This window comes from Gekko japonicus, unplaced genomic scaffold (genome assembly GCF_001447785.1).
Source record: "Gekko japonicus isolate JY-2015 unplaced genomic scaffold, Gekko_japonicus_V1.1 scaffold1338, whole genome shotgun sequence".
Lineage (NCBI taxonomy): Eukaryota > Metazoa > Chordata > Lepidosauria > Squamata > Gekkonidae > Gekko > Gekko japonicus.
Genome location: NW_015173168.1, coordinates 179,263 through 204,652, shown reverse-complemented (window position 1 = coordinate 204,652; position 25,390 = coordinate 179,263). Strand labels below are relative to the sequence as shown.

At 45.8% G+C, this 25,390-nt stretch overlaps 1 protein-coding gene across 3 annotated transcripts in view; it reads right to left on the bottom strand.

Annotated features, from left to right (window-relative positions):
- Window positions 1–25,390, bottom strand: part of ERGIC2 (ERGIC and golgi 2) — a 44,379-nt gene that overhangs the window by 13,672 nt on the left and 5,317 nt on the right. Inside the window, exons 2-10 of one of the 3 annotated variants that reach the window (XM_015422526.1) lie at window positions 23,162–23,210; window positions 22,410–22,490; window positions 16,512–16,657; window positions 11,784–11,892; window positions 6,924–6,970; window positions 4,724–4,794; window positions 3,125–3,165; window positions 2,276–2,377; window positions 112–207 (exon numbers count right to left, since the gene is read on the bottom strand). In XM_015422526.1, the coding sequence (XP_015278012.1) occupies window positions 112–207; window positions 2,276–2,377; window positions 3,125–3,165; window positions 4,724–4,794; window positions 6,924–6,970; window positions 11,784–11,892; window positions 16,512–16,617 (572 nt within the window). In that variant the 5' untranslated portion in view covers window positions 16,618–16,657; window positions 22,410–22,490; window positions 23,162–23,210. Of the gene's footprint in view, window positions 1–111; window positions 208–2,275; window positions 2,378–3,124; window positions 3,166–4,723; window positions 4,795–6,923; window positions 6,971–11,783; window positions 11,893–16,511; window positions 16,658–19,339; window positions 19,496–22,409; window positions 22,491–23,161; window positions 23,211–25,390 lie in introns of those variants that run through there. The other 2 variants (XM_015422527.1, XM_015422528.1) reach the window with 2 other exon arrangements.

Here is a 25,390-nt window from a genome sequence, read left to right as displayed (position 1 = left end):
GATCAGAAGTCACTTAAAGAAGAGACATGTGGTCAGACGCCAAGAATGGTAAAGTTGATGAGGGAAGGAGGGTTGGTTTGGAATGGTTTTCAGTAAACAAAATGAACATACTTGCCCACAGTTATGTGAAAGTTTCCTGCCACTTTATTAACATAGAGGTGTCCATAAATTCTGCAAGCATCTGGGGGCTGCAGTGAGTGATCTTCCCTGTTTTGAAGAAAGAAACAGGTCATAGTTATGAAGAAGCATTCCCGCCTAGTGTGTGAACAGTCCCTGAATGAAAATATTTAATGTCTTGGATCCTAAAAAGGAATTTATCACCATCATCTACTTCAGCCTACATCTGCTAAGGAAAAGAAATGGAAAGTTTGACCACAGAAGCATGAAGAACAATTATGCCAATAAGAGCAAACTTTGTAAAGGACATCTTGTGCCACTTAAAAAAACAAAGTATAGTTCGCCTTTTTGAAAGTCCCATGTCAAATCGGCCAGCCCGTGTAAAATACTCAATGGAGGACAAATCTCACTAGTTGTGAGATTCCTAGTTTCTATTCTAGGGACAAGGAATGTGTTTGGCCTGAATGCTAAAATAAATAAATAAATCCCAGCATGTACCTCTGAAGACGCAGGCATTCCAAGAAATGGGGGAGGAGGAGAAAAGGACTATGCTTGGCCGGGCACAATGGACGTAAACTGAGCCCTAGCAGCACTATGAGTACCTCAGAGATTCACTTCAAGCCAAATGCTGGCTACAAGGGTACTCTGCCACTACCTCAGGGGGCTATTCTTAGTTGCTTGGGCTGATACCTGATACTGGGCACTGAACAAAATGGTCTGGTGTGCTGCTTTTCTGCACGCATGCTGGCGTTGCCTACACCTAGCCTAAGAAAGGGCACGCTAGAATACATTTGTTAGCTTATAAGGTATGGCAGCCTCTTAAATCCTTGCTGTTTTGTTATTTTCTTGATCTCTTCCTTAGCCATGGAGGTGCTGAAATATGAGGGGGGGGGGAAGAGTCTGGCTACTGCCAGAGGCTCAGCACACCACTTAAGATCCCCTTTACAAGCCTCGCTCTCTGTGCCCCCATCTGCTTGGTTGTTTTCTGTATTTTTGGATTGTATTATTTTGTACCATATGGACTATCAAAACTTGTTTGCTTATGACCCATTGGTCCGTGAGCATAAAGTATAGAATAAAGGAATAAAAGACCTCCCACAACACTCTCTGTGCCCCCATCTGGACAAGTGAGGTGGGTGGCAACCAGAGGCAGGGCTTCCTCAGTGGTGGCACCTTGCCTGCTGAATGCCTTCCCTCTGGAGACTTGCCTGTTGTCTACCCTTCAAGAGTCTACTCCCTTTTAGGAGCCCAGCAAAAACATTAATTTTTATCCAGGCTTTTACTTAAATGGTTTGCAGTGCAATCCTAAAGACAATTACTCCAGTCTAAGCCCATGCGTTTCAGTGGGCTTTGACTGGAGTAACTCTGCATGCAATTGCACTGTTGGTCTTTGTAAATTGCTTTTACAGTCTGTTTCTAGCCTGAGGACTATTTATGAAGATCATTTTAGGCTGCTAAATGTTTTGTGCTGTTTTTATGCTCTAGCTCTTGTGTGTGTGTGTGTGTGTGTGTGTGTGTGTGTGTGTGTGTGTGTGTGTGTGTCTGGTTTTCTGATGGATTGCTAATATGAACTATTTTGGTTTTATGAGCCACAAAATAAAAGCAGGTCTCTAGAGAGGTGGCATATAAATGTTCAAAATAGGTATGTTAAAAATATAAATTTGAGACGTCCTTGTTTTTTCAGAAAAGCTAAGTTTAAAAATAAAACGTGAGATCAAAAATATCTTGCTCTTAAACTCAAGGGAAATCTGGGTAATATACATAGTTTTGAGTCTCAAAAAGAAAGAAAAAAGAAAGCCAAACATTCACAATTTAAAAATGTTTGTTTACAGTTTTAGCCCTTCCCAATTTCAATGGAACTTGTCTTAAAGTAAATCTAACCTGGGGGGGGGGGAGTCTACAGGCTCTTGTATCAGTCACCTGTGGGCAAAAATAAACCCTTCTCTCCCTGATCACTAGCCATTCACAAGGGACCAGGTGAGTTGCTGTTTTCAACCTTAAGTGGCTTAAGAAAACAGCCTGAATATGCTTCAATTACAAGCTTCCAAGTAAGCTTGTTTAGGCAAGCTAAAAACACAGATAAGCGTTCTTTAAATTAAATACTTGAAGCAAAAGGATAGTAAAATCAATTACGCAGAAAGAGAAAGCAGCTACTTACCTGGGTGGTAAGGCTGTTGAAGCACTTTTAAAAGCACTTTTGAATATTACATCTTGAAGTGAGTGTTCTTCCTGTAGTCTGCTCTGGATTACATGCAGCATCCTACAAGTGGAATAGGTAACCAAGAAACAGCTCAGTCCCTCCTATGCTAGCGTAACACGGACTGAATACAGCTGTTCAGTATCTAACTATTCCCCTCCATGCTCACTGCGACAAAGGCAAGAGAAAAGCTGCACAAGTATTTCCAGATAACTACCTCCCTAAAAGTAGACTTTGACAAACCACAAAAAGTAGGATGAAGTTCAACTTCAGACAGAAGAAAAATCAAGACCCATCTTTGCGAACTCTTCTTTACCAGCTGCTAACAGGAAACACTTCCCCTTCTGTTTTTTGCTAGCTGGGCCATGGAGGACTCAAGAAAGTCAGCTGTTCAGTTGCAAACGTGAGAAGGCTTGACTGTCGGACACAGAACATCTTTAAAGATAGGGATTTATTCACTCGGTTCATTTATCCAGAAGGGGTATGTTCTGTCAGTAGACCTTGGCCCTGATAAAGGAATGGGTTCCTAGGATATGAATCTAATGTATCTTTTCATTACAAAGAATAGTTCATAGTCAAACTTTACAAAAACCAACTCCAAGATGTACATTCCATATCTGCAGTGGTTACTCAGCACTGATTAGTGACTGCTCAAAAGGGGGAAGGGCTTACTGCAACACAGCTAACTTAATGTCATAGTTTTATCTGATAACACTTAGCAGCAGCCAAATTTCTCTTCTCACTCATGCGCACGCATGCACACACACTATTCTTTCCCACTTGGATGCAGAGTCACTCTTTGATTATTACCTTTGCCATTCTTTTTGCAAGGGACTGAGTTCAAATATTACCTACAACAGAGGAAGAAGATCAAGCGTCAAGCCTAAACCCATTTTCCTTTACACAGTACCCTTCCCACCCACCGGCACATGTTGGCACAGGTGGCATTGTGCAGGCACTGGACAAACCGCTCCAGCACTAACAGTGGGTTATATGGCAGACTGAATGCAAACTGTGCACGAGGTATAAGGTCTTTCCACCACTTCGGCACATGTGAGTCTGTAGCCCAAGTTGTTCACAATTCTTCACGATTCTCAGAGAAATTTTTTAAAAGGAGGAAAAGAAGCAGATCGATCCCTCCCTCGTCCTCGGCTCTCTGTTCTTTATTAGGCTGCTGGTTCTTGCCCACAGGGAATGCCGTAAAGAAGTACCCATGCCCAAACTAAGCGAACTGTTGAAATAATTTAGCATCTCAAAATGAGGTTGAGAAGCTCTGAGCCACCGATCTGCAGATATTCCAAAAAGAAAAAAAGGGAATCTGCTGCATCTTCACTAGTCATTTGCACTTCCCACAAGCACACTGTGTCTGACTCCCCCAACTTATGCACTGCTTGTAGTCCACACGGGGCGGTGCTGCACCACCGTCTGTTCCTTCGGCAACCTTTCACAACCACATCAACACGTGGATATGAGAAGAAGGTGAACATTGACAATGAGAACAGTCACAGCTGTGCTGAAGTGACCGCAGATGTGCTGCTCTGTCCCCAACAGGACGCTCTGCTCTCTTCCATCAAATCCCATCCTTTTAACCTCCCACCTAAAGAGACTCAATCAAACATTCAACTGTAAACAAAGAATTCCGGTGTTTGCCACTGCAATCATGACCAGGGTAGGGGGGGGGGGGGGGAGTTGGGGTCAATAAAAACCAGGTGGCCTGTGCAGCCTTGTTGACAACACCCCCACACAACAAGTCAGAGGTGCTACAAACCCTGCATTTTCCACTGCATATCTCTTTTCACCCTCTTTTCAACCGAAACTTAACATAAACTCACCTAGCTGCATTTGCTTGCTTTTATTCCTTACTAACTCTTTCCAACCCCAATCTAAACATTTAACAAAGGGGCCACCAAGACAGTCGCTATGGCAAGCGCAGTCTTTTCATCCGGAGAAAACCTATGCCATTTGCCTGAGCCTTGAGAACAGCAGGGACTTTTTCCTGCTCTCTTGACTTTGGAGACTCTCAGAAAGCTCTACAGTGTTTCTGAGTGTCTCTGAACTTCAGCTCAAAGATGGGGAGGAGGGAAGGGGATCACTCCTGCTCCCCCAAGAAAAGATTTGACCTTTCCGTGGGGGGGGAGGGATAGGATCACAAGCAAGAACAATTTGGCTGGTTATCAGGGACGGCCAGTATCCATGACCTGCAGGATGTGGGCTCGCATTACACAAATTTGTATCACTTTGCCTCTGTCAGTACACTGCCACATTGCCTACTCCCACAGCTTTCAGCCTAGGCTCAGGAAGTGATCACAATGCTCCGGGAAGGAGGAAGCGACATCGCCCCCCCCCCCAGTGGAGTGCAAAGCAAGACAGTTGACGACATCTTTCATAAACAAAGTGGAGCAAACTTACTGGCTCATAAACTAATCCATCAGCAGAGGCCACCATGGTTTCTGCCAAATCCAACACGTCAGCCCCGATGTCTGTTTCCAAATTGAAACATTAAAAGGCAAGACAGAGAAGCGTTAAGGACAGGCATGTGAAATTGATATCTACAAGCTTTTTTCATAAGAGATGTGGAAGGAAGCAACCCATTTCTTTTTAGTGGGATTCCAACATGTCAACCGCCACACAAAAGAAACAGTCTGCAAAACATGGACTGTTCAAACCAACCAAGGGCAGCATGTCAAATGCAGAGCATGCACAAAGCAACACACCATTCCCCCAATTAATTCTTGGAAACTGTCATGGCTCCTTAAGAGACAACAACATACTGGGTTTGAATTCTGCAGATTTGTTGTGCAAGCTGTAGTGCTGTCCACTGGCATGCGGAGCCATCCCTTGACTTGAGGAGCTCAGTGAACCTCTTGGGTCACTGGGCGGCTCCTTGCACTGTAGAATGACTATGGCCGGCCATGCTACTAAAGCAGCTGCTTGTCAGATTACACAGCATGCTCAGTAACAGCAACTGAAGCCCTTTTCCTTTTTGTTGGCGGCAACTAAATCTGGCAAGTGACTCTTTTGTTGCTGGAATTTGTGATGAGCAAATTCTATGCTGTGAGCGCACAAGAAAGGACTTTATCAAGAAAGAACTTTATATATATATGATCAATCAGTTGAAAACTTTGGTTACAATCCCCCCCCCCCATTTACTTTGAAAGACATTTTAAAAAAATTATTACAGGCAACATAAAGAGAATGCATCAAAAATTGAATTTCTTCTTATCTAGGGGCATTGTGTGTGATAGAAAACACATAATTTCCCAGGGGGAAGAAAAAGAGTCTAATGCAGAACAGTGGTAAAAAAGAGTTTATATGAGAGATAAAACAGGGAAATTATGTTTTTCTTTAATTTGGCAATGAAGTTGTAACACTGCCTGTAGAAAGAGGGGAAAAAGTAAAGGTAAAGGTTCCCTTGCTCAAAAGCCAGTCGAATCCGACTCTAGGGTTACGGTGCTCATCTTCGTTTCAAAGACGAAGAGCCAGCGCTGTCCAAAGACATTTCCGTGGTCATGTGGCCGGTATGACTAAACACCAAGGCACACAGAACGCTGTTACCTTCCCACTAAAGTGGTACCTATTTATCTACTTGCAATTTCTTGCTTTCAAACTGCTAGGTTGGCAGGAGCTGGAACTAGGGAAAGTGGGAAAGCACCAATGTAATAACATGTTTAATGTAAAAAGAAGGATCAAAATTTCCTCCCTGCCCGCAAAAGAAAGATAGTGTGCCTCACTCACTGAAATTCTACATGTCACTACCAATAAGCCAAACTAGTTCTTCTGATCACTAAAATGAAGTGGGCCATCAATTTTTTTCAAAGCAGTCACTCAAGTTAACAGTGAAGCAGTCTCAGAAGAAGAACAGATTGAAAACATCCAGCAACAGTATGTTGTATCATAACTTAGAGTAACTTCACAGTGAAAGGGAGGGATCACTTTCTTTTTCTTTAAATCTTCTTGCAAGCAGGCAGAAGCCAAAGTGCCAGGAAGAACATGGAGCAAAAACATTTCCTTCCTGAAGGAAAGCTTGCCATGTGGTGGGATGTTTCAGTGACTGGGCCCTTTTATATAAGCAACCCTAGATTCAATTCTGGTGCACATTCAGTGCAAGGAAAACTAGTCTAAGTCTTTCCACAATGGTCTAAATTGGTTCAGGAGATGGACCCATATGCCACATTTGACTTCGGCCATCCCTCTGTGTGTGTGTGGGGGGGTGTTCTCCCCCTCTCTTCAGTAACACGCAGGATCACCTACCCATGTCATAATGTCACGTTTTGCATTTCCTTGCCTTTGTTTTGTATCAGTGCCTGCTGATGATGGCACAAGTTGGGATCCATTATTATATTTATTTAGAATTCTTAAATTCTGCCTTTCCACTCAATGGCTCTTCAAGGCAGCATGAGGGGGACCTGACACGGGGATTCCATTCTCAATGGCAACCTAGCGGTTACGTAAAATCCCACCCCCGAGAAATGACCGACTACAATCCAAAGCAGAGTTACATCACGCTAAATCCCATTGACTCTAATGGACTTAGAAGTGTGTAACTCTGTATAGGATTGCACTGTCAGAATGACAAAATTGTAGCTACAAATTAAAAAAGAATACTTACATTGACACTTCATTGCAACGGTAATATCTATATTGATTCTTAATTTACTAGAAGATAAACAAGGAAAATACATTACAACTGTGTTTCACTGTAGCTTTGTATAACAGTGTAAAAAGGCATTAACTACAAGCGCATGAGATGGACTAAAGTTTGGAGTGGGAAGCACTAGAATGGCAGATTTACAGTGCAATCCTAAACAGAGTTACAGCCTTCTAAATGCAATAAAGTCAATGGTCTTAGAAGGGGGTAATTCTGCTTAGGACTGTACAGTTAGAGAAACATTGTCCATGTTACCAAGTATCACTGACAGTCACCAACAATTCTTTTGAAACCTCACAGTGGAATTTCACCTATATAATTGCCTAATGCATACCACTACAGTTCTTGAATATGTTCAACTCTGTACGCAGACAAGAAAAGAGAAACTGAATGTATGGTCTTGCCAACGATACAGGAAATTCCAGGACTTTAGTTTCACATGTACAAACCCCAACTCAGTAGACACTCAGAGATTCAGCCTCCAGGAAATCCAATGTTTTGTCAGATCTGCTATGAAAGCCAGAAAACTTAAGTTGTGCAGCACAGGCAAAGAATAGCCTTAAGCTCCAGAACAGTGAATGAACAACTCATGTTGGCGTAAGCATGAATTTCCATCTTCCTCTCCATAGATATCTCCAAATCAGAAAGTTAAAATTGCTGGCTCTGGATCCCAAATCAACAATGTTCTGTTTGGTGTTTTATAGCTAATCTCTAGACACTGTGTATAGATGCTAAGCATTGTTCAATGTCAAGCATTCTCCATGGAAGCCATTCACTAGCTAGTGCTCGCCAAAAGCCTTAATTAGGCTACCTGAACATGAAGCGTCTTAATTTGCTTCATCTCTGCTTCCATTCACCCCTTGAAGAGGAAGTGAAAGGAGGAACCAAGTCTGCATTTCTATTTAAAAAGACAGACATCTTTGCGTACGTGCATCTTTTTCCAGGCATGAAGGTATTTGTAAGCAGAACAGATCCAGGATGCAGGCTGAAGACCTAACAGTGTGATCCCAAGCATGTATATACTCAGAAGTGAGTCCCTATTGGACTTGTGTGTGTAAAGTGCCATCAAGCTGCAGCCAACTTGTGGTGACCCCAGCAAGGGGCTTTCAAGGCAAGTGAGAAGCAGAGGTGATCTGCAATTGCTTTCCTCTGCAGAGGCCTCCTTGTTGGTCTCCCTTTCAAGTACCAACCGGACTTAGCTTCCAAGATCTGATGAGATCTGATGAAATGAGGCTGTACCATGCTGCCTTCCCTCCCTCCCTCCCTCCCTCCCTCAATGGGACTTACTCCCTAGTAAACGTACTTCAAATTGTAGCTCCAATCAGTGAAGCACAGAGTAGGCCGGGAGCACATCAGCACACTGGATTGTCACAATACTTGGTAAAATGTTCAAAGGCGTAGTGAGCAACACATGGGGCCTTAGATGAGTCTGAAAATTTAAGCACTTAGATTCCTATCCCGCCTTTCCCCACACGCAGGGCTCAGGGTGGCTCGCAAAAAATTTAAAACACAGATAAAACAATTAAAACATCCTACAGTTTTACAAAATTAAGCACACCAAGATGGCCCAAAAGCCTAGGAGCATGCTCCTATGGGTCTATAAAGTGCCCAAGATTAATAAAGGGCAGTGGGCGGTCACTGAACGTACAGTCACTGAACATAATAGGTCAGGGGGTAGAGCAGGGGAGGCCAGAATAATGAGACACTCATCGCCTCAACCAAAGGCCCAGCGGAACATCTTCATTTTACAGGCCCTGTGGAAATGAAGCAGATCCCGCAGGGCCCTAATCTCACTTGGGAGAGTGTTCCACCAGGCTGGAGGCTAAACAGATGTCCTTAGGGCCAGGGACCACCAGCAGCTGTTGTTCTGATGAGCACAACACTCTTCGAGGGACATAGCGGAAGAGGCGGTCCTATAGATATGTGGCTCCCAGGCCACTCAGGGCTTTGAGGGTTAATACCATAACCTTGAACTGTACTCGGTACTCCACTGGAAGCCAATGTAGCTGGAGAAGAACTGGATGGATATATGCTCTAAAAGGTGACCCGTAAGGACACATTCCACTACATTTTGAACCAGCTGGAGTTTCTGAGTCAACCTCAAGGGCAGCCCAGCGTAGAGCGAGTTACAGTATTCCAGCCTGGAGGTGACCATTGCATGGATTGCTGTGGCTAGGTTGCGAGGAGAGAGATAGGGAACCAGTTGCCTGACCAGCCGGTGATGATAAAAAGTTGTTCTGGCAATGGCTCCATAGAAAGCGAGGCACCCAAGATCACACCCAGACTCCTCTCTGTTGGCATCAATGGTGCCCTGCCAAGGGGTGGAAGCTGGATCCCTAAATTCACCCCTCCACGACTCAGGAACAGGACCTCCATCTTTGATGGATTTAATTTCAGACAGCTCTGCTGCAACCAGGCAGCATCTGGTCAGCTGTCCATCAACAGATATAGCTGGATGTCATCAGCATACTGGTGAAAACTCAGCCCAAACCTCTGGCCCAGCTGAGCAAGGGGGCGCATGTAGATGTTAAATAATGTTAAACAACATAGGGAAGAGGATCGTTCCCTGTGGGATGCCACACAACTAAGGGTAGTGCAGTGAAACCCTCTTCCCAATTGCCATCCTCTGCCCCCATCCATGGAGAAACAAGGTGAGCCTCCACAAAGCGGTCCCTCATATCCCCACCTCGGCAAGGTGGTGGTTCATAAGGTCATAATCAATCACGCCAAATGCCACTGTTAGATCTAGTAATAACAGCAGCGCAGATCTGCCTCAGTCAAGATGTCTCCAAAGGTCATCTGTGAGGGCAACCAGAGCCGTCTCGTCTCATAGCCAGGATGGAAGCTGGACTTGAATGGGTCCAGGATAAAGGAGTCATCTAGGAAACTCTGGGGCTGCTCTACTACTGCTCTCTCAACTACCTTACCCAGGAATGGGAGGCTTGACACTGAGTGGTAGTTGGCCAGATCCCAAGGATCCAAAGATGGTTTTTTCAAGAGCAGTCTCACCACTGCCTCCTTCAAAGCCCCCGGGAAGGTTCCAGAACTCAGGGACAAGTTGGTGATATTGCCCGGGGGGGGGGCCGTGTTCCGTCACCACTGGCCTTCTCCAGCCATGACAGACATAGGTCAAGGAGGCAAGTAGTGGGCTTCACAGCATCCAAGATACTATCCACCTCACCCTCGGAGAGCCAACTGAAATGGTCCAAAATGGGAGCCAAAGATAGCCAAGGAGCCTCCAGTTCACCCTCATCCATGCAGAGAGAGAAAGAGAAAGCTTCAGCAAGCCAGAAGATTTGTGGCATTCGTCCAGAAGAACAGCCTCACCAAATTTACTGAGAAAGGATAACAACACATTGCAAGTGACTCAGTTTTGCCCAGGGACTGCTTACCACGGAAGCACAACGGTTCCTTGCTGGTACTTTATTAGTATATCCCCCAATTATCTCCATGACGACAAAGCAAGGAGCCAAAACATACAACAGCGATTGTTTTCCAAAGTGATAAGATCACCTCACCTTCCAACCGTGAGGCGAGAAGCTCATGATTCCCCAAAGCAAACACAAAGCAGGCGAGTACATGGCAAACACACACATACACACCAGCACACAGCGCTGAATGAAAAATACAATCAAACCTCCCCACTCAGGAGAGATAAGATCACCTGGCCTTTAACTATAGTTAAAAGACCAGGAACAAGCTAAATGTATAAGAATAACGATTAAAGGATAAGTTACGGTACCTGTGGAAGTGAAAAAAGAGGAAAGGAGTTATAAAGAAAATTTAAGAATTGGGCTGGAGGTTGGAGCACTGTGGGAAGCCGAGAAGGGGGGGAGAAAGGGAGGAGGGAAGGATATATAATTGTATTTGATATATGTTTGATTTTTTTGTTTCTCATTATATCCTAATAAATTGTGTTTTTTGGGGGGGGGGGAAAGACCAGGAACAAGCCTCTTCCCTCTTTGAGCAAAAATTTCCTTGCACCCTATCCCTCCCATCTTAAACTATGGTTAAGATTAAGAATACATTTGCACCCATATTGACCACGATTCACAATATTCCAGGTTATCCCTGGTTTAAGATTGGCTTTGGACTACGGTGGGGATTCTCACTGCAGGGGGAACCAGAGAACAGCCCCACGCAGCCCTTACGAGAGGTGCTACAGCAAGCCCTACAGTCTTAGCAGCCAGACTGGATGTTAGCAGCAACAGCTTGAACAAGCAGTTCTAAGGTGCTCGAGTTCTGAAGTGAAGGCTTTTAAATATGAAAGGCTGATGCACACACTGGTGAGAAGCACACTCCAATACAGGTGCCTCTATTACTTCCTACAGATAACACTGGAGTCATTGCAAGAATTTGATAACTGACATGGGCATTGGCCCCCAACACAGGCACAGCTGCAGCCTCAGAAACAGTCACGCCAGTTACCTAATCCTAATCCAGATGTCTTTTTACTGCAGGTGTTACTTGGGCATGGAGGAATCCAGGCACAAATAAAGAACTTCTGAGCCATCAGGGTAATGAATTAATTTGCCCTAAGAAATTCATCGAGCTAACACCCTCTTAACAGCTTGGCCCTGGATTCTATCATCCTCTATTACTTTCTATTGCACAGGTAAGCCTGTTTCTTTTCCTCAGGAGATAGCTGATCATTTTGTTTTGCAGTCTCTCAAGCACCTGGGTGCGACTGCTCCTTATGGTATTATCAATTTCAAAAAAATCAAAAGTTATCATCGCAAGTCAAGCAGAAAAACAAAAAGAAAAACAGCAATGCAGCAGGCAAGCAACACAAGTTTTAAAAGCAAGTTAGAGAAACATTACCTAGTAAAATCCTTATCAACTTCATATTCATATTTCATCCAGGTGTCTTGATAGACTGTAAACTCCATGATGGTTAAAAAAGCCATAGTAGTAAATGCGATCAGAGAAACTGAAACGTTCAGAGGGGGAAAAAAGTATGGGGAAAGGAAGAACACATTTTTAAAAATGGCATCAGTTTGTTGAATTTACAGGAGGAAAAAAAGATAATTGAGCATACTGTATACATAAACTTTGCTGCATCCTTCCATTTTAGAACCTCATCTGAAAAGCCAGTCTACAGTAGCAGATAGCATACTGAACATACAGCAGGGAAACCTGGGTTCAATCCCCCAATCAGCTGAGATGCTTCCTAGGTGACCTTCAGGCCAACATATCTCATAAGTTTAAACAGTCAGAAAACTTAAGTTAGTTGTTTGCTTCCATTGTTTTCTAATTCTGTAACCCTTGTCCTATTGCATAGTTTAATGCATGTCTAATGCTGTCTGATTTTTTCCCCATATCTTGTATCCATCTTTGATTTCAGCAAGAAAGGTGCATCATAAAGAAAATTAATTAAATAAGGATGCTTGTGAAGATAACATGAAGTGATAAGTCTATCAACCCGATCTCCTTGGAGGACAGGTGGGACAAACATTTTTAGTAATGTTTTGGAATCAAGTTTAATTCCCCCAGTGCTGAAGCGTCCACTGGCTGTCTTGTTCAAAGGAACTCAGGGGTTCCCACACCTGCCAACTCCTCTGAAGCAAGTTGCCTCTCCCTCTCCTATCCTACCTCATTACGTTTGAACCACTGCCTAGCTAGATCACTGTGCAGGTTTGGGACTCGTGCAAGAGTATCCCCAACACCAAAGCCACTGCCACTGGCTCTTCAAAACCATTACTGGTGCTGTTGTGCCTCATGCCATATGAACCCATGTGCCAGATGTGCTCCTCTATGCCCACAGCCCTCTCTCGAGCTTTCTCTGCTGCTACCCTGATCCTGTGGAATGGCCTTCCTGAAGAGCCCCAAAGACAAACTCTCAGGACCACTGTGAGGGAAGGCAGGTGCCCTTCGGCTGACTCAACCACTGGGGTACGTCTGCTTTCACTCTTTTTGGCTGCTGAGATTTTGGCCTGACTTTCCCGTTTGTCACAGCAATATTTTCTAGCACTTGTCATGACACGGCACTGTTGGGGATTTTTTTCAATGAACCTGCTTTAAGGGAGGCTTGTGAGCCTCCAGGAGCTTTGTACAAAGGGAATATAAATATTGGTAAATAAAGTATATAGTGTAAGAGTACAGCTTCAGAGGTTTTATACTGGAAAACCTGCTCAGATAAAAGAATTATGAACACTAAGGGGGAGGTAGTAAAAACCAGAAGATCAGCCTGTTCCCAGAGTGCAATAGCCCTGGTTTGTGCGGCCCAGAGAGATCTTTCTGTACCAATTACAATTTTCTTTTAAAATGCAAGACTTCCACTTATTTTTTGCCCATGAATGAGCACAGTACACGCATGAAAGAACCAAACACAAACTGGAGGCCAATCCTCAGGTACAATATGCTCAGTTCAGATCTTCCAGTCTTTTAATTGAGTGGTGCAATCATGCACACAAGCCAAAATATAACAACACTAGGAATAAGGCTCGTTGTGGAAATAAATACAATGAGCTCTAGAAAGAGGCTCTGGGAGAGTGCCTGGCCTTGGGCACTTAGCGTAAATTTGCTGTAGCAACCTCAGCAGGGTATAATGACACAGAGTCCACCATTTTCTGCAGAGGAACTGATCTCTGCTACCTGAAGAGGAGGTGTAATTTTGAGTAATATCCAGCCCTCCCCTGGAGATTGGTAACAATGGTTCCCCAGGAGGAAATGGCTGGTTTGGAGGTGGAGTCTATGGCATCGTACCTGTCTGAGGACCAACCCCTCCTCAAACCCCACACTCTCCAAGCTCCACCCCTAAAATCCCCAGGAATTTCCCAAGCTGGAGTTGGCAACTCCATCTCCTCAGCTAACCATCAACCTACTATTAGTGTCATCCATGGCGGCACTGGGACTCTCCTAGTTTGTCTCGGCACCCACGCATTGGGCCAGTCACATGCTCGATTTGATCTTTGGGGCAGGGGTTACGGTGGACCGAATTTCTGCCTTGGCAGTACCTTGGTTGGACCACCATGCCCTGAGGGCCCATCTGAATGCCCCGTGCCAACCCCGTTTAGGTGGCGAGCTGATTTTGGCTTGCCCACGAAGCCAAATGGACCCGATACGGTTCCAGATGGCTTTGCGGGAACCGAGGCATTTGTTGGATGAGCTGGTGGAGGATTGGAATTGCCAACTCTCCTCAGCCATTGATGAGATCGTTCCCCGGCGCCCTCTCCGCACTCGTGATAGGTGAGCACCCTGGTATATCCAGGAGTTGCGGCGGCTGAAGCGAGAGCTGAGATGGCTAGAGAGACGGTGGTGTCGGGCTCGCGACGAAATGTCAAGAACATCCTATAGGACGTTTATGAGATCCTATGAGATGGCAGGCAAGGCCGCAAAGAAAGAGTTCTATGCGACCTCGATTGCATCTGTTAGTTCACGCCCAGCCCAATTATATAGTGTAATTCGGTCTTTGACAGCTCTGCCTCAGGGCAGACAAAATGCTAGGGAATTGGATCTAGGCTGTGAGGCATTTGCGAGCTATTTCGTAGATAAAGTCTTGGTCCTCCGCCGCGACCTTCCCGCCACAATCGAAACAGTTAGGGAACTTGAGTCCCCTTGCACATCTTTGGTGCCGGGTTTAGTGAATTTCGACCCACTTAGGCTGGAGGAAGCTAACAGGTTGCTCGTATCAGTGCGCCCAACCACATGCAACCTGGATCCGTGCCCCTCCTGGCTTATTAAAGCGGGCCACGAGTGGTTTCGAGGTGCACTGTGTGAGATTGTCAACAAGTCCCTCGCGGAGGGACGGTTCCCCGGAACACTTAAGGAAGCACTGGTCCGCCCTCTCTTGAAAAAGCCATCTCTAGACCCGGCCTAATTGGCCAACTATCGGCTGGTTTCCAATTTGCCCTATTTGAGCAAACTTATTGAGAGGGCGGTGGCGTCACAGCTACAGGGCTATCTGGATAAGGCTTCCATCCTCGATCCCTTCCAGTCCGGCTTTCGCCCGGGTCACAGGACGGAGACGGTGCTGGTCGCTCTGATGGACGATCTCTGTAGGCATCTGGATCGAGGCGTCGTCGCGGCGCTGGTGTTCTTAGATCTGTCGACTGCGTTTGACACGGTCGACCACGAGTTGCTGGCCCGCCGCCTCACCGACGTGGGGATTCAGGTGCTTGCCCTTCAATGGTTTGCCTCTTTTCTTCAAGGTCGGGGACAGAGGGACAAGCGGTCCCGAAGGCATCCCCTTGAGTGTGGGGTGCCCCAGTGAGCTGTGTTGTCCCCTATGTTGTTTAACATCTATATGCGCCCCCTCGCCCAGATTGCCCGGAGGTGTGGGCTTGGGTGTCATCAATATGCTGATGATACCCAGCTCTATCTGATGTTGGGCGGCCAGGCAGACTCTGATCCCAATGACCTTCATCGGGCGTTGCAAGCTGTGGCTGGTTGGCTCATACTGAACCAGTTGAAATTAAACCCAGCAAAGACGGAGGTCCTGTGCCTGAGTCAGACCGGTCTGGGGTTGGGGCTCCCTCTCCCGGCCTTTGATGGGGTGCCATTGGTGCCTGCGCGGGACGTTAGGAGTTTGGGGGTGCTCCTGGACTCCTTGCTAACGATGGAGGCCCAGGTGGCAACCACTGCCAGGGCGGCCTTTTACCATCTGCGGCTGGCTCGGCAGTTGGTCCCCTACCTTGACCGTGAAGACCTGGCCACTGTGATCCATGCGACGGTCACCTCGAGGCTTGACTACTGTAACACTCTCTACTTAGGGCTACCTGTGCTGCAAATCCGGAAGCTGCAGCTAGTGCAGAATGCTGCAGCCAGGTTGCTGATGGGCCTCTCTAGGAGAAACCATATCCAGCCCGGGCTGCAAGCACTGCACTGGCTGCCGATAGCATACCGGATTCGCTTCAAAGTGCTGGTTCTTACCTTTAAAGCCCTAAATGGCCGGGGTCCGACTTACCTGAAGGACCGTCTCTTCCCGTGTGTTCCCCCAAGAGCACTACGATCGGAGAGCCTCCATCTCCTGGAAGTTTCAGGTCCCCGAGAGGTTAAGTTTGCCCCTACTAGGGCCAGGGCATTTTCGGTGGCGGCTCCTACCTGGTGGAACGAGCTCCCAGAGGAGATCCGGGCCCTGTGGGACCTTGTGCAGTTCCGCAGGGCCTGTAAGACGGAGCTCTTCCGCCAGGCTTTTGAGTAGGAGCCGCCGCCGCCACTATCCCACCATCGTGGTAGTGCTTCATCGTCTGCCCCTATCATGGGGAGCAAGCATCGCCTGGCAGAAGCATATAGAACAGCGCCACAGGAGCTCCCCCCAACACCCTGGAGAGCTGCTGCCAGTCTGAGTAGACAATACTGTTTCATGTGTTCATGAAATCAAATCAAACTGAAATAGGATAGGTGCCTTTCTCGTGTAGGTGCCTTTCCTACACGAGAAACTCAGGAACCCCTGTGACAGTCCCTTTTTGCCAGATTTCTAGGACAAGAAAGAACCATTCAGCACAGGGGTCTGACTTCTGAGATATCTTTCACAACAAGCCTTCATTCATTAGATGAGATTCTTACAACTTATGAACCACCAGACTCAAAGCTTCTCTTTGACACTACCTGTTCCTCCACTTGCAGACGTCTCAATGTAGCTCTCAGGAACTTTTGGAAAGGCATCCAACTCTTTCATTAAATTCAAGGTCTTCTTCCGATTCAAGCGCCTCATCTTCAGCGGGTTCCTCAATGTTTTCCTTCATATATTCACTCTGTATTTTGAGAGCATACCAATCAAATGTAGTTATATGACAAATGCCCTTTCTCAGCTTGGAAATTCAACACCCTGTAACTACATTGGAAACCAGGTGATGTGATCAGACTCAGAAACTCCAGGTCTATAAAGCTACCAAACTGAAAAATGCATCTTCCCCCTAGGATACCAGAACACCAACTGTTATTTTTTTGTTCTGCTCAAGTAGCTATTAATGTTTCGATGTAGATTTAATCCAGATAATTTTTTAAAAAAATTTGGGTTTATATCCCACCCTCCCTGCGAACGGGCTCAGGGCGGGTAACAACAATATAAAATATAACATAATTAAAACCAAATTAAAACAACAGTATACAATGCCATACTCCTAAGTCCCATGTCAGCTCCGATAGAACCATATCAGTATTGGTGAAAGATTTAAGATGTTAGGGTCCAGGCTGCTGGTGGGGTTGGCCACAAACAGGGGCGCCCGCTGCCTCAACCAAAAGCCTGGTGGAAGAGCTCCATCTTATAGGCCCTGTGGAATTGTAGTAAATCCCACAGGGCCCTGATCTCACTTGGGAGCTCATTCCACCTGGTAGGGGCCAAGACCAAAAAGGCCCTGGCCCTGGTTGAGGCGAGTTGGACGTCCCTGGGGCCGGGGACGTTGGTTGACCTTAGTGCTCTATGGGGCTCATATGAGGAGAAGCGGTCTCGAAGGTATGCTGGCCCCTGGCCGTATAGGGCTTTAAAGGTAAGTACCAACACCTTGAAACAGATCCGGAATTCAACAGGCAGCCAGTGCAGTTCACGCAGCACTGGGTGGATGTGAGCTCGCACAGGCGTCGCCATCAACACCCACACTGCTGCGTTCTGGAATAGCTGTAACTTCCGGAGCAGAGTCAAGGGCAGCCCCATGTACAGAGAATTACAATAATCCAGTCTGGAAGTCACCATTGCATGGATCACTGTCACTAGGTCCTGGGGAGTGAGATATGGGGCCAACTGCTTTACCTGCCTCAGTTGGAAAAAGGCAGACCTGGCAGTGGTGGTGACCTGGGCCTCTATAGAAAGGGAGTAATCCAGGAGCACCCCCAGGCTCTTCACCCTTGATGTCAGGACCAATGGGGCCCCATCAAGGCTGTGAGCCTGATTTTCTGTCCCAATCCACTACGATCCATAAGAACATAAGAGATGCCAATGTTGGATCAGGCCAAAGGCCCATCCAGTCCAACATTCGAGGTCCAGCAGTGGGGCCAGGACATTAGAAGCCCTCCCACTGTTGACCCCCCCCCAAGCACCAAGAAGACAGAGCATCACTTGCCCCAGAGCCCCTAGCTATACCTTGTGGCTAATAGCCACTGATGGACCTCTGCTCCATATGCTTATCTAATTCCCTTTTGAAGCCGTCCATGCTTGTAGCTGCCACCACTTCCTGTGGCAGTGAATTCCAAGTGTTAATCACTCTTTGGGTGAAGAAGTACTTCCTTTTATCCGTTCTAACCCGACCGCTCAGCAATTTCATGGAGTGCCCACGGGTTCTTGTATTGTGAGAAAGGGAGAAAAGTACCTCTTTCTCTACCTGCTCTTTCCCATGCATAATCTTATAAACCTCGATCATGTCACCCCTCAGTCGTCTTTTCTCCAAGCTAAAGAGCCCTAAGCGCTTTAACCTTTCCTCATAGGGAAAGTGTTCCAACCCTTTTATCATTCGAGTTGCCCTTTTCTGCACTTTTTCCAAAGCTATAATATCCTTTTTAAGGTGTGGTGCCCAGAACTGCACACAGTATTCCAAATGAGGTCTCACCATTGATTTATATAGGGGCATTATTATATTGGCTGATCTGTTTTCAATACCCTTCCTAATAATCCCCAGCATAGCATTGGCCTTCTTTATTGCAGTCACACACTGTCTCGACATTTTCAGTGAGTTATCCACTACAACTCCAAGATCTCTCTCTTGCTCAGTCTCTGCCAGTTCAGACCCCATCAATGTGTATTTATATTTAGGATTTTTGGCTCCAATGTGCATCACCTTGCACTTGGCCACATTGAACCCCATTTGCCATGTTGACGCCCACTCGCCCATCTTTGACAGATCCCTTTGGAGTGCCTCACAATCCTCACTGGTTTTCACCACCCTGAACAACTTCGTATCATCCGCAAATTTAGCCACTTCACTGCTTACTTCCAACTCCAAATCATTAATGAACAAGTTAAAAAGCAGTGGACCAAGTACTGATCCCTGCGGTACCCCACTGCTTACCCCCCTCCACTGAGAGAACTGCCCATTTATACTCACTCTCTGTTTTATATTAATTAGCCAGTTTTTGATCCATAAAAGGACTTGTTCTTTTATCCCATGATTTTTGAGCTTACTTAGGAGCCTTTGATGAGGAACTTTATCAAAAGCTTTCTGGAAGTCAAGGTAAACAATATCTATTGGATCCCCCTTGTCCACATGTTTGTTCACCCCCTCAAAGAACATTAACAGGTTAGTGAGACAAGATCTTCCCTTACAGAACCCATGTTGAGACTGCCTCAATAGGTTTTGTTCATCTATGTGCCTACTAATTCTTTCCTTAATAATGGTTTCCACCAATTTACCCGGTATCGACGTCAGACTGACTGGCCTGTAATTTCCCGGATCTCCTCTGGAACCCTTTTTAAAGATGGTCCAGGTACAGGACCTCCATCTTACCTGGATTAAGCTTCAGTCGGCTGTGTCGCAACCATCCAGCCACGGCCTGTAGAGCCTCGTCCAGATTTCCAGGGGGTGTATCTGGGCGACCATCCATCAGTAGATAGAGCTGAGTGTCATCTGTGTACTGGTGACAACCCAGCCCATACCTCCGGATAATCTGGGCAAGGGGGTGTATATAGATATTAAATAACAAAGGGGAGAGGAGTGCTCCCTGTGGCACACCACATTCCAGTGAGTGTCGCTGGGACACCTCTCCCCCTAGCGACACCCTCTGTCCCCGACCTTGAAGGAAGGAGGTCAGCCACAACAAGGCAAGCCCCCGTATCCAAGCGTCGGTGAGGTGGTGGGCTAACATATCATGGTCAACCATATCGAACGCTGCTGACAAATCAAGAAGTAGCAGCAGCGCTAAACCACCTTGATCCAGATGTCTCCAGAGATCATCCACCAGGGCGACTAGCACAGTCTCCATCCCATGGGGAGGGTGAAAGTCGGACTGGAAGGGGTCCAGGATCTTAGCATCCTCCAAGAAATCCTGAAACTGTGTTGCCACTGCCCTCTCTATTACCTTACCCAGGAACGCTAAGTTAGACACTGGGTGGTAATTATTAAGGACCATAGGGTCCGATGAAGGTCTTTTAAGGAGAGGGCGAACAACGGCCTCCTTCAGTTCCCCTGGGAAAGTCCCCGTTGAAAGGGACAAGTTGATAATCTCCCTCAGGGGGATTTGCACCTCATCGCCACAAGCTTTGACTAGCCACAATAGGCAGGGATCTAGGAGGCATGTGGTAGGCTTCATGGCTGCCAGGGTCTTGTCAACTTCATCCTGGGAGAACAGGATGAAGTGGTCCAAAACTGGACCCGAAGATGGCCAATGGGCTTCCAGTTCTTTCATTGTGTCAAATGTGGTCAGAAGGTCATGGTGGAGTGACAAACCTTGTCTGCAAAATAGCTCACAAAAGCCACAGCCAATCGCCAATTCCCTAGCATTTGAGTTGCCCTGAGGCAAAGTAGTCAAAGACCGAATAATTCTAAATAATTGGGCTGGGCGAGAGCTAGCAAACACAATGGAGGTTGCTTAGAAACCCTTCTTCGTGGCCTTCACTGCTATCTCATAGGTTCTCATAAACAACCTATAGGATGCTCTTGTAGCTTCATCACGAGCTCACCCCCTCCCTCTCGCTAGTCGTCTTAGCTCCCATTTCATCCACCGAAGCTCCAGTGTATACCACGGAGCTAATTTGGTACGAGGGCGGACGCCAGGGAGAAACCTCATTGATGTCTTCGGAAAGACGGGATTGCCAGTCTTCCACCAGCACATCCAATCAGCTGCCAAAGGGAATTGGATCCCACATTCAATGCCGGCAATCTTTGTCTCAGGAAGTAGCCTGAAGGAGAAAGCCTCCCAGATGAGTAATCTTCCCCCCCCCCCCCGCCCATCAGTCCAAGACTGGTGAATGACTGAAAAACCTGGGGGAGCTAGTTGGTTTGGAGAAAGGTACACCTTCCTATTCCTACAGCCAGCATCTCTTGAGATGGGACGAAGGTTGGAAGGGGATCGAGCATATCCAGATCTCCTTCCCCTTCCCTTGTCCCGCCGCCATATCTCCCCTGCCCCATCAGCACTGGGATCCCCGACCCCAACGTGGCCTCCTCCATCAGATCCTATTGGCCTGGGTCTTGGCCCACTAGACATCTGACAGCAGATGGAAAATCACAGTCCCTGACAGCCACCACAAGGGCAATCCCTCGGTTCAATATTCTCCTAAGAATAGTTTCCCAACCACCCTTCCAGTTCCAATGATTCCTGCCAATTAACAGCTGTAAATTGATTAAACAATTAATGACTAAGAGAATCAATTAAATAATTAACAATTAATTAATTAATTAAGAACATCAATTTGTAGAGGGAAGCCAGATTTAAATATCTCATCCAACTCTCTCTAACTTTAGCCCCCACCCTACTCACTAGTAACTATCTACCTAATAAATTGATCAGAATCAATATAATTTCAACCTCAATGAAATCCATTTATCCTAAAACCTATAATCCTGGTTTAGGCCCACAACCCAACTGCATATCTATTTTTAATCATCTGCTGTCACTAACCTCTGATTCCCTTCAAAGAGTCCACAGCATGTTTAGCAATGGAACAGCCAGCAAACAGGCAGCTTTTAACCTGCCTAGACGACACATAATTTACAGTGCAATCCTAAACAGAGTTATACCCTTTTGAGTCCATTGCAGTCAATGATGTTAGAATGGCATAACTCTACCTAGGATGGCACTGCTAATCTGCTGAACAAGGTGCTACAATTTAAGCATTCCCACAACTTGGTCTGTGATAGCATCTGCATAAAATTAAGTGTGACTTTCTTACTACTGAGGATGGAACTACACATAATTAGGCAAAAGCAAAATTCTCAAAGCCATCTTTGCTCAAAGTGGCATTTGCTGGGGAAACCAGCAAGCAGGAAGAAGACTGCATAACCCTCACGTGGCTCTTCCCTCACAATCCCCTCCCGCCAGCTATTTTTTCCACGAACCAGGTTTAATTTCTGCTCTTGGAACCCACAAAAAAGAAAAAGCCAACAATGTGAAAAAAAGAGGTGAGTTTTACACTGGCCCTTTCCACTTGCTGATTCTCCCCTGCAAAAGTGCATTTCCTACAACCCAGCAGGGGCATTCCATGCCAAAACACTGGTTTGGGAATAATGTGTTGAAAGAGGTCGCTATGTAGTTCCTACCTGAATATTACATAATGACTTAAATACTGGAAGAGTTCCAGCTTAGCAGGTATTCACAATATAATGAAGCAGTTACGGAGCAACCTGCGGCCCATAGTGCTGTTTTAAGTTCTACATTTTTTTAAAAAAGTGTTTATTCTACAAACGTGCTTCAAATTATGTAAATTCCATCATTTGCATTTCCATTTACAGATACCAAGCTGGGCTTAACAGCACTTTACTTCAAATTTCCCTGGAAATTCAAACGCATTAAAACTCAAACACAATTTCACTCATGAAAGGACAAGTTAAAAAAACCTTCACACATCAGCTGTCTTACCTTGATGTTCTCTTCCTCTTGCAGGTATTATTCAGTATCATAGAAAAACTGCAGGGCAAAGCAAGTCCGTGGACAGAGATTCTGAAGGAAGACATGATCAAAATTACATTGTTATTTTTTGTAAAGTTCACAAAGGCTGACAGGACAGAGGTTTATAAAATTATGCCTGGTGTGGAGAGAGTGGACAGACAGAAACTTTTCTCTCTGCCTCTCTCATGACTAAAAACTCAAGGTCATCCTCTATCAGCAGTAGATTCAAAACAAACAAAGGAAGTCCCGCTTCACACAATGAGCAGTAGACCTGTGGGACTCACTGCCACCAAATTTGATGGTCGCTGGCTTGGACAGATTTCAATGGTGGTTGGACAAATTGATGTCTGTTGCCATGATAGCAAAATGGAATGTCCAGGCTTATATTTATTTATTTATTTATTCGATTTATATCTCGCCCTCCTTGTGTAGCAGGCTCAGGGCGGCTTACAGTAGGTTAAAATACGTTAAAACACAGATGCATTGAAACAATGCAATAAGGTTCAAAGGCAGAATGCTTTAGATTGTCAGATGCTGGGGAGCAGTCAGAAAACACAGGAAGCAAGAAAAAGGGGGAAATGCTAATTCAAAGACAGAAGAGTTAAGAACTAGAACACTATCCATCTTTTCTGGCCACGCAATATTTGCAGACCTGCACTCACACCATGCAATAACATGCTTCATCTTGACAACCTCATTTCATTATTCTAAAACATTTTTACCTCTCAGCTACGAGCCCAAGGGAACTAATGGGACAGAACAATTTAGAACCTTAAAAAACAAAGCAAAGAAAATTAATGGACACAATCCACATAGCACAAATAGAAATAACAGAGCCAGCATTTAAAAACCAGTACAAGGACAATTCAGTTCACAAAAATGCCTTTTAGCAAAAAATATGCCTTTAAGCAAAAAATATCAGATAGATCTCCCCAGAAAGCTCATCCCAAAATAAATGGGGCCACCACCCAGAAGGCCTGGGACTGGATGGCAGCAAAACGTGCCCCTCATACAGAAAGTACAGCTCATAAACATTGGTTATGAAGAACGCAACTAGTGCATGGACTCGCGGAGAGAGATGGACCTCTTGTCTCCCTTTCTTAAAGGTTAGGCATGGAAGTGAAGGGAGATGGAGAGAAGGATGAGAAGAAAGAGCAACAGAATTAATTTGATTCTCATCTATCAATGACTTCACCTTTACAATCATCATTTTTGGTGCATGTTACACAGGATGTTGAAACGGAAAATCCACCCTGGCTTCAAATAATCTTTTTCTACCCACTCCACACTTTCCATTTCTGCCCCATCCCACTAATGCATAAGGAGCACAAGTTACCTACTCACCAAGAAAATGTCACCTCCCCCCCTTTTTTGTGTGTCACATTTTTAACAAAATGCCCACAAGCATTTCATCCTTAGTCAACAAGCAAGCAACAGTAGGGGCTGTAAGCAAAGAGAAAACAGAAGGGGGGGGGAGAGTAGATCAGTCTTTAGTGGGTGGTAGACAAAAAAAACTCAAGGAGTACTGAGAGATACAGAGCAAAGGTTTTGGCAAACTTATGAGAAAATAAGAAGAGAGCACGCAGAACTGAGAAACATAAATGTGAAAATTACAGTTTAGCACAGTTCCAACTCCTTCCTATTTTAAAGCGGCGGACATCTTCAAAAACATTTAATATTACAGGGCTCTTTTTGTAGAAAAAGCCCAGCAGGAACTCATTAGCATAATAGGCCACACCCAACAGCAAAACTCATTAGCATATTAGGCCACACCCTGACAGCACCGCTCATTAGCACATTAGGCCGCACCCCCATGTTACCAGAAGTGTGGTCATCCAGCCACAACCACTTTTCCCTTCTTATTCTGTTTACTTTGTTTGTTGTCAAAACCCAGGGCTTTTTTTGTAGCAGGAACTCCTTTGCATGTTAGGCCACACACCCCTAATGTAGCCAATCCTAATGAGTTTCTGCTATTGGGTGTGGCCTATTATGCTATTGGCGTGGCCAAATTGGGAGCAAGCTGGAACTCCGTTCCTGTGCGTTCCTGCCCAAAAATAGCCCTGTATACTTGCATGTATCCCATTGCTGACCCTGAGGGACTTATTGGTGTGGATCCTGCCTGTCTGTGAACGCATGCTTCCCCTTGTTGTTGTTGTTCAGTCGCACAGTCGAGTCCGACTCTTCGCAACCTCATGGACAACATCACGCCGGGCCCTCCTGTCCTCTGTTGTCCTCTGGAGTGTGCTCAACTTCATGTTTCTTGCATCGATAACATTGTCTAACCATCTCATCCTTTGCCGTCCCCTTCTTCTTTGACCTTCAATCTTTCCCAGCATCAGGGTCTTCTCCAGTGAGTGCTCCCTTCTCATTTGGTAGCCAAAGTATTTGAGCTTCAGCTTCAGCATCTGACCTTCCAGGGAACAGTCAGGGTTGATTTCTTTTAGGATTGACTGATTTGATCTCCTGGCAGTCCAAGGGACTCTCAAGAGTCTTCTCCAGCACCATAATTTGAAAGAATCTATTATTCGGCGCTCAGCCTTCCTTATGGTCTTAACTCTCGCAGTCATACATTACTACCGGGAATACCATTGCTTTGACCATATGGAGTTTTGTTGGCAGGGTGATGTCTCTGCTTTTTATTATCCTGTCTAGGTTTGCCATCGCTTTCCTCCCAAGGAGCAGGTGCCTTTTAATTTCATGGCTGCAGTCACCGTCTGCAGTGATCTTGGAACCCAGGAACGTGAAGTCTGTCACTGCTTCCACAACTTCCACTTCTATTTGCCAAGGAGTGATGGGGCCGGATGCCATGATCTTAGTTTTTTTGATGTTGAGTTTCAAGCCAACTTTTGCGCTCTCCTCTTTTATCCTCAGCAAGAGGCTCTTGAGGTCCTCTTCACTTTCTGCCATTAGAGTGGTACAAGAAAGAAGACCCGCGAAACTCGCGGGGGGGG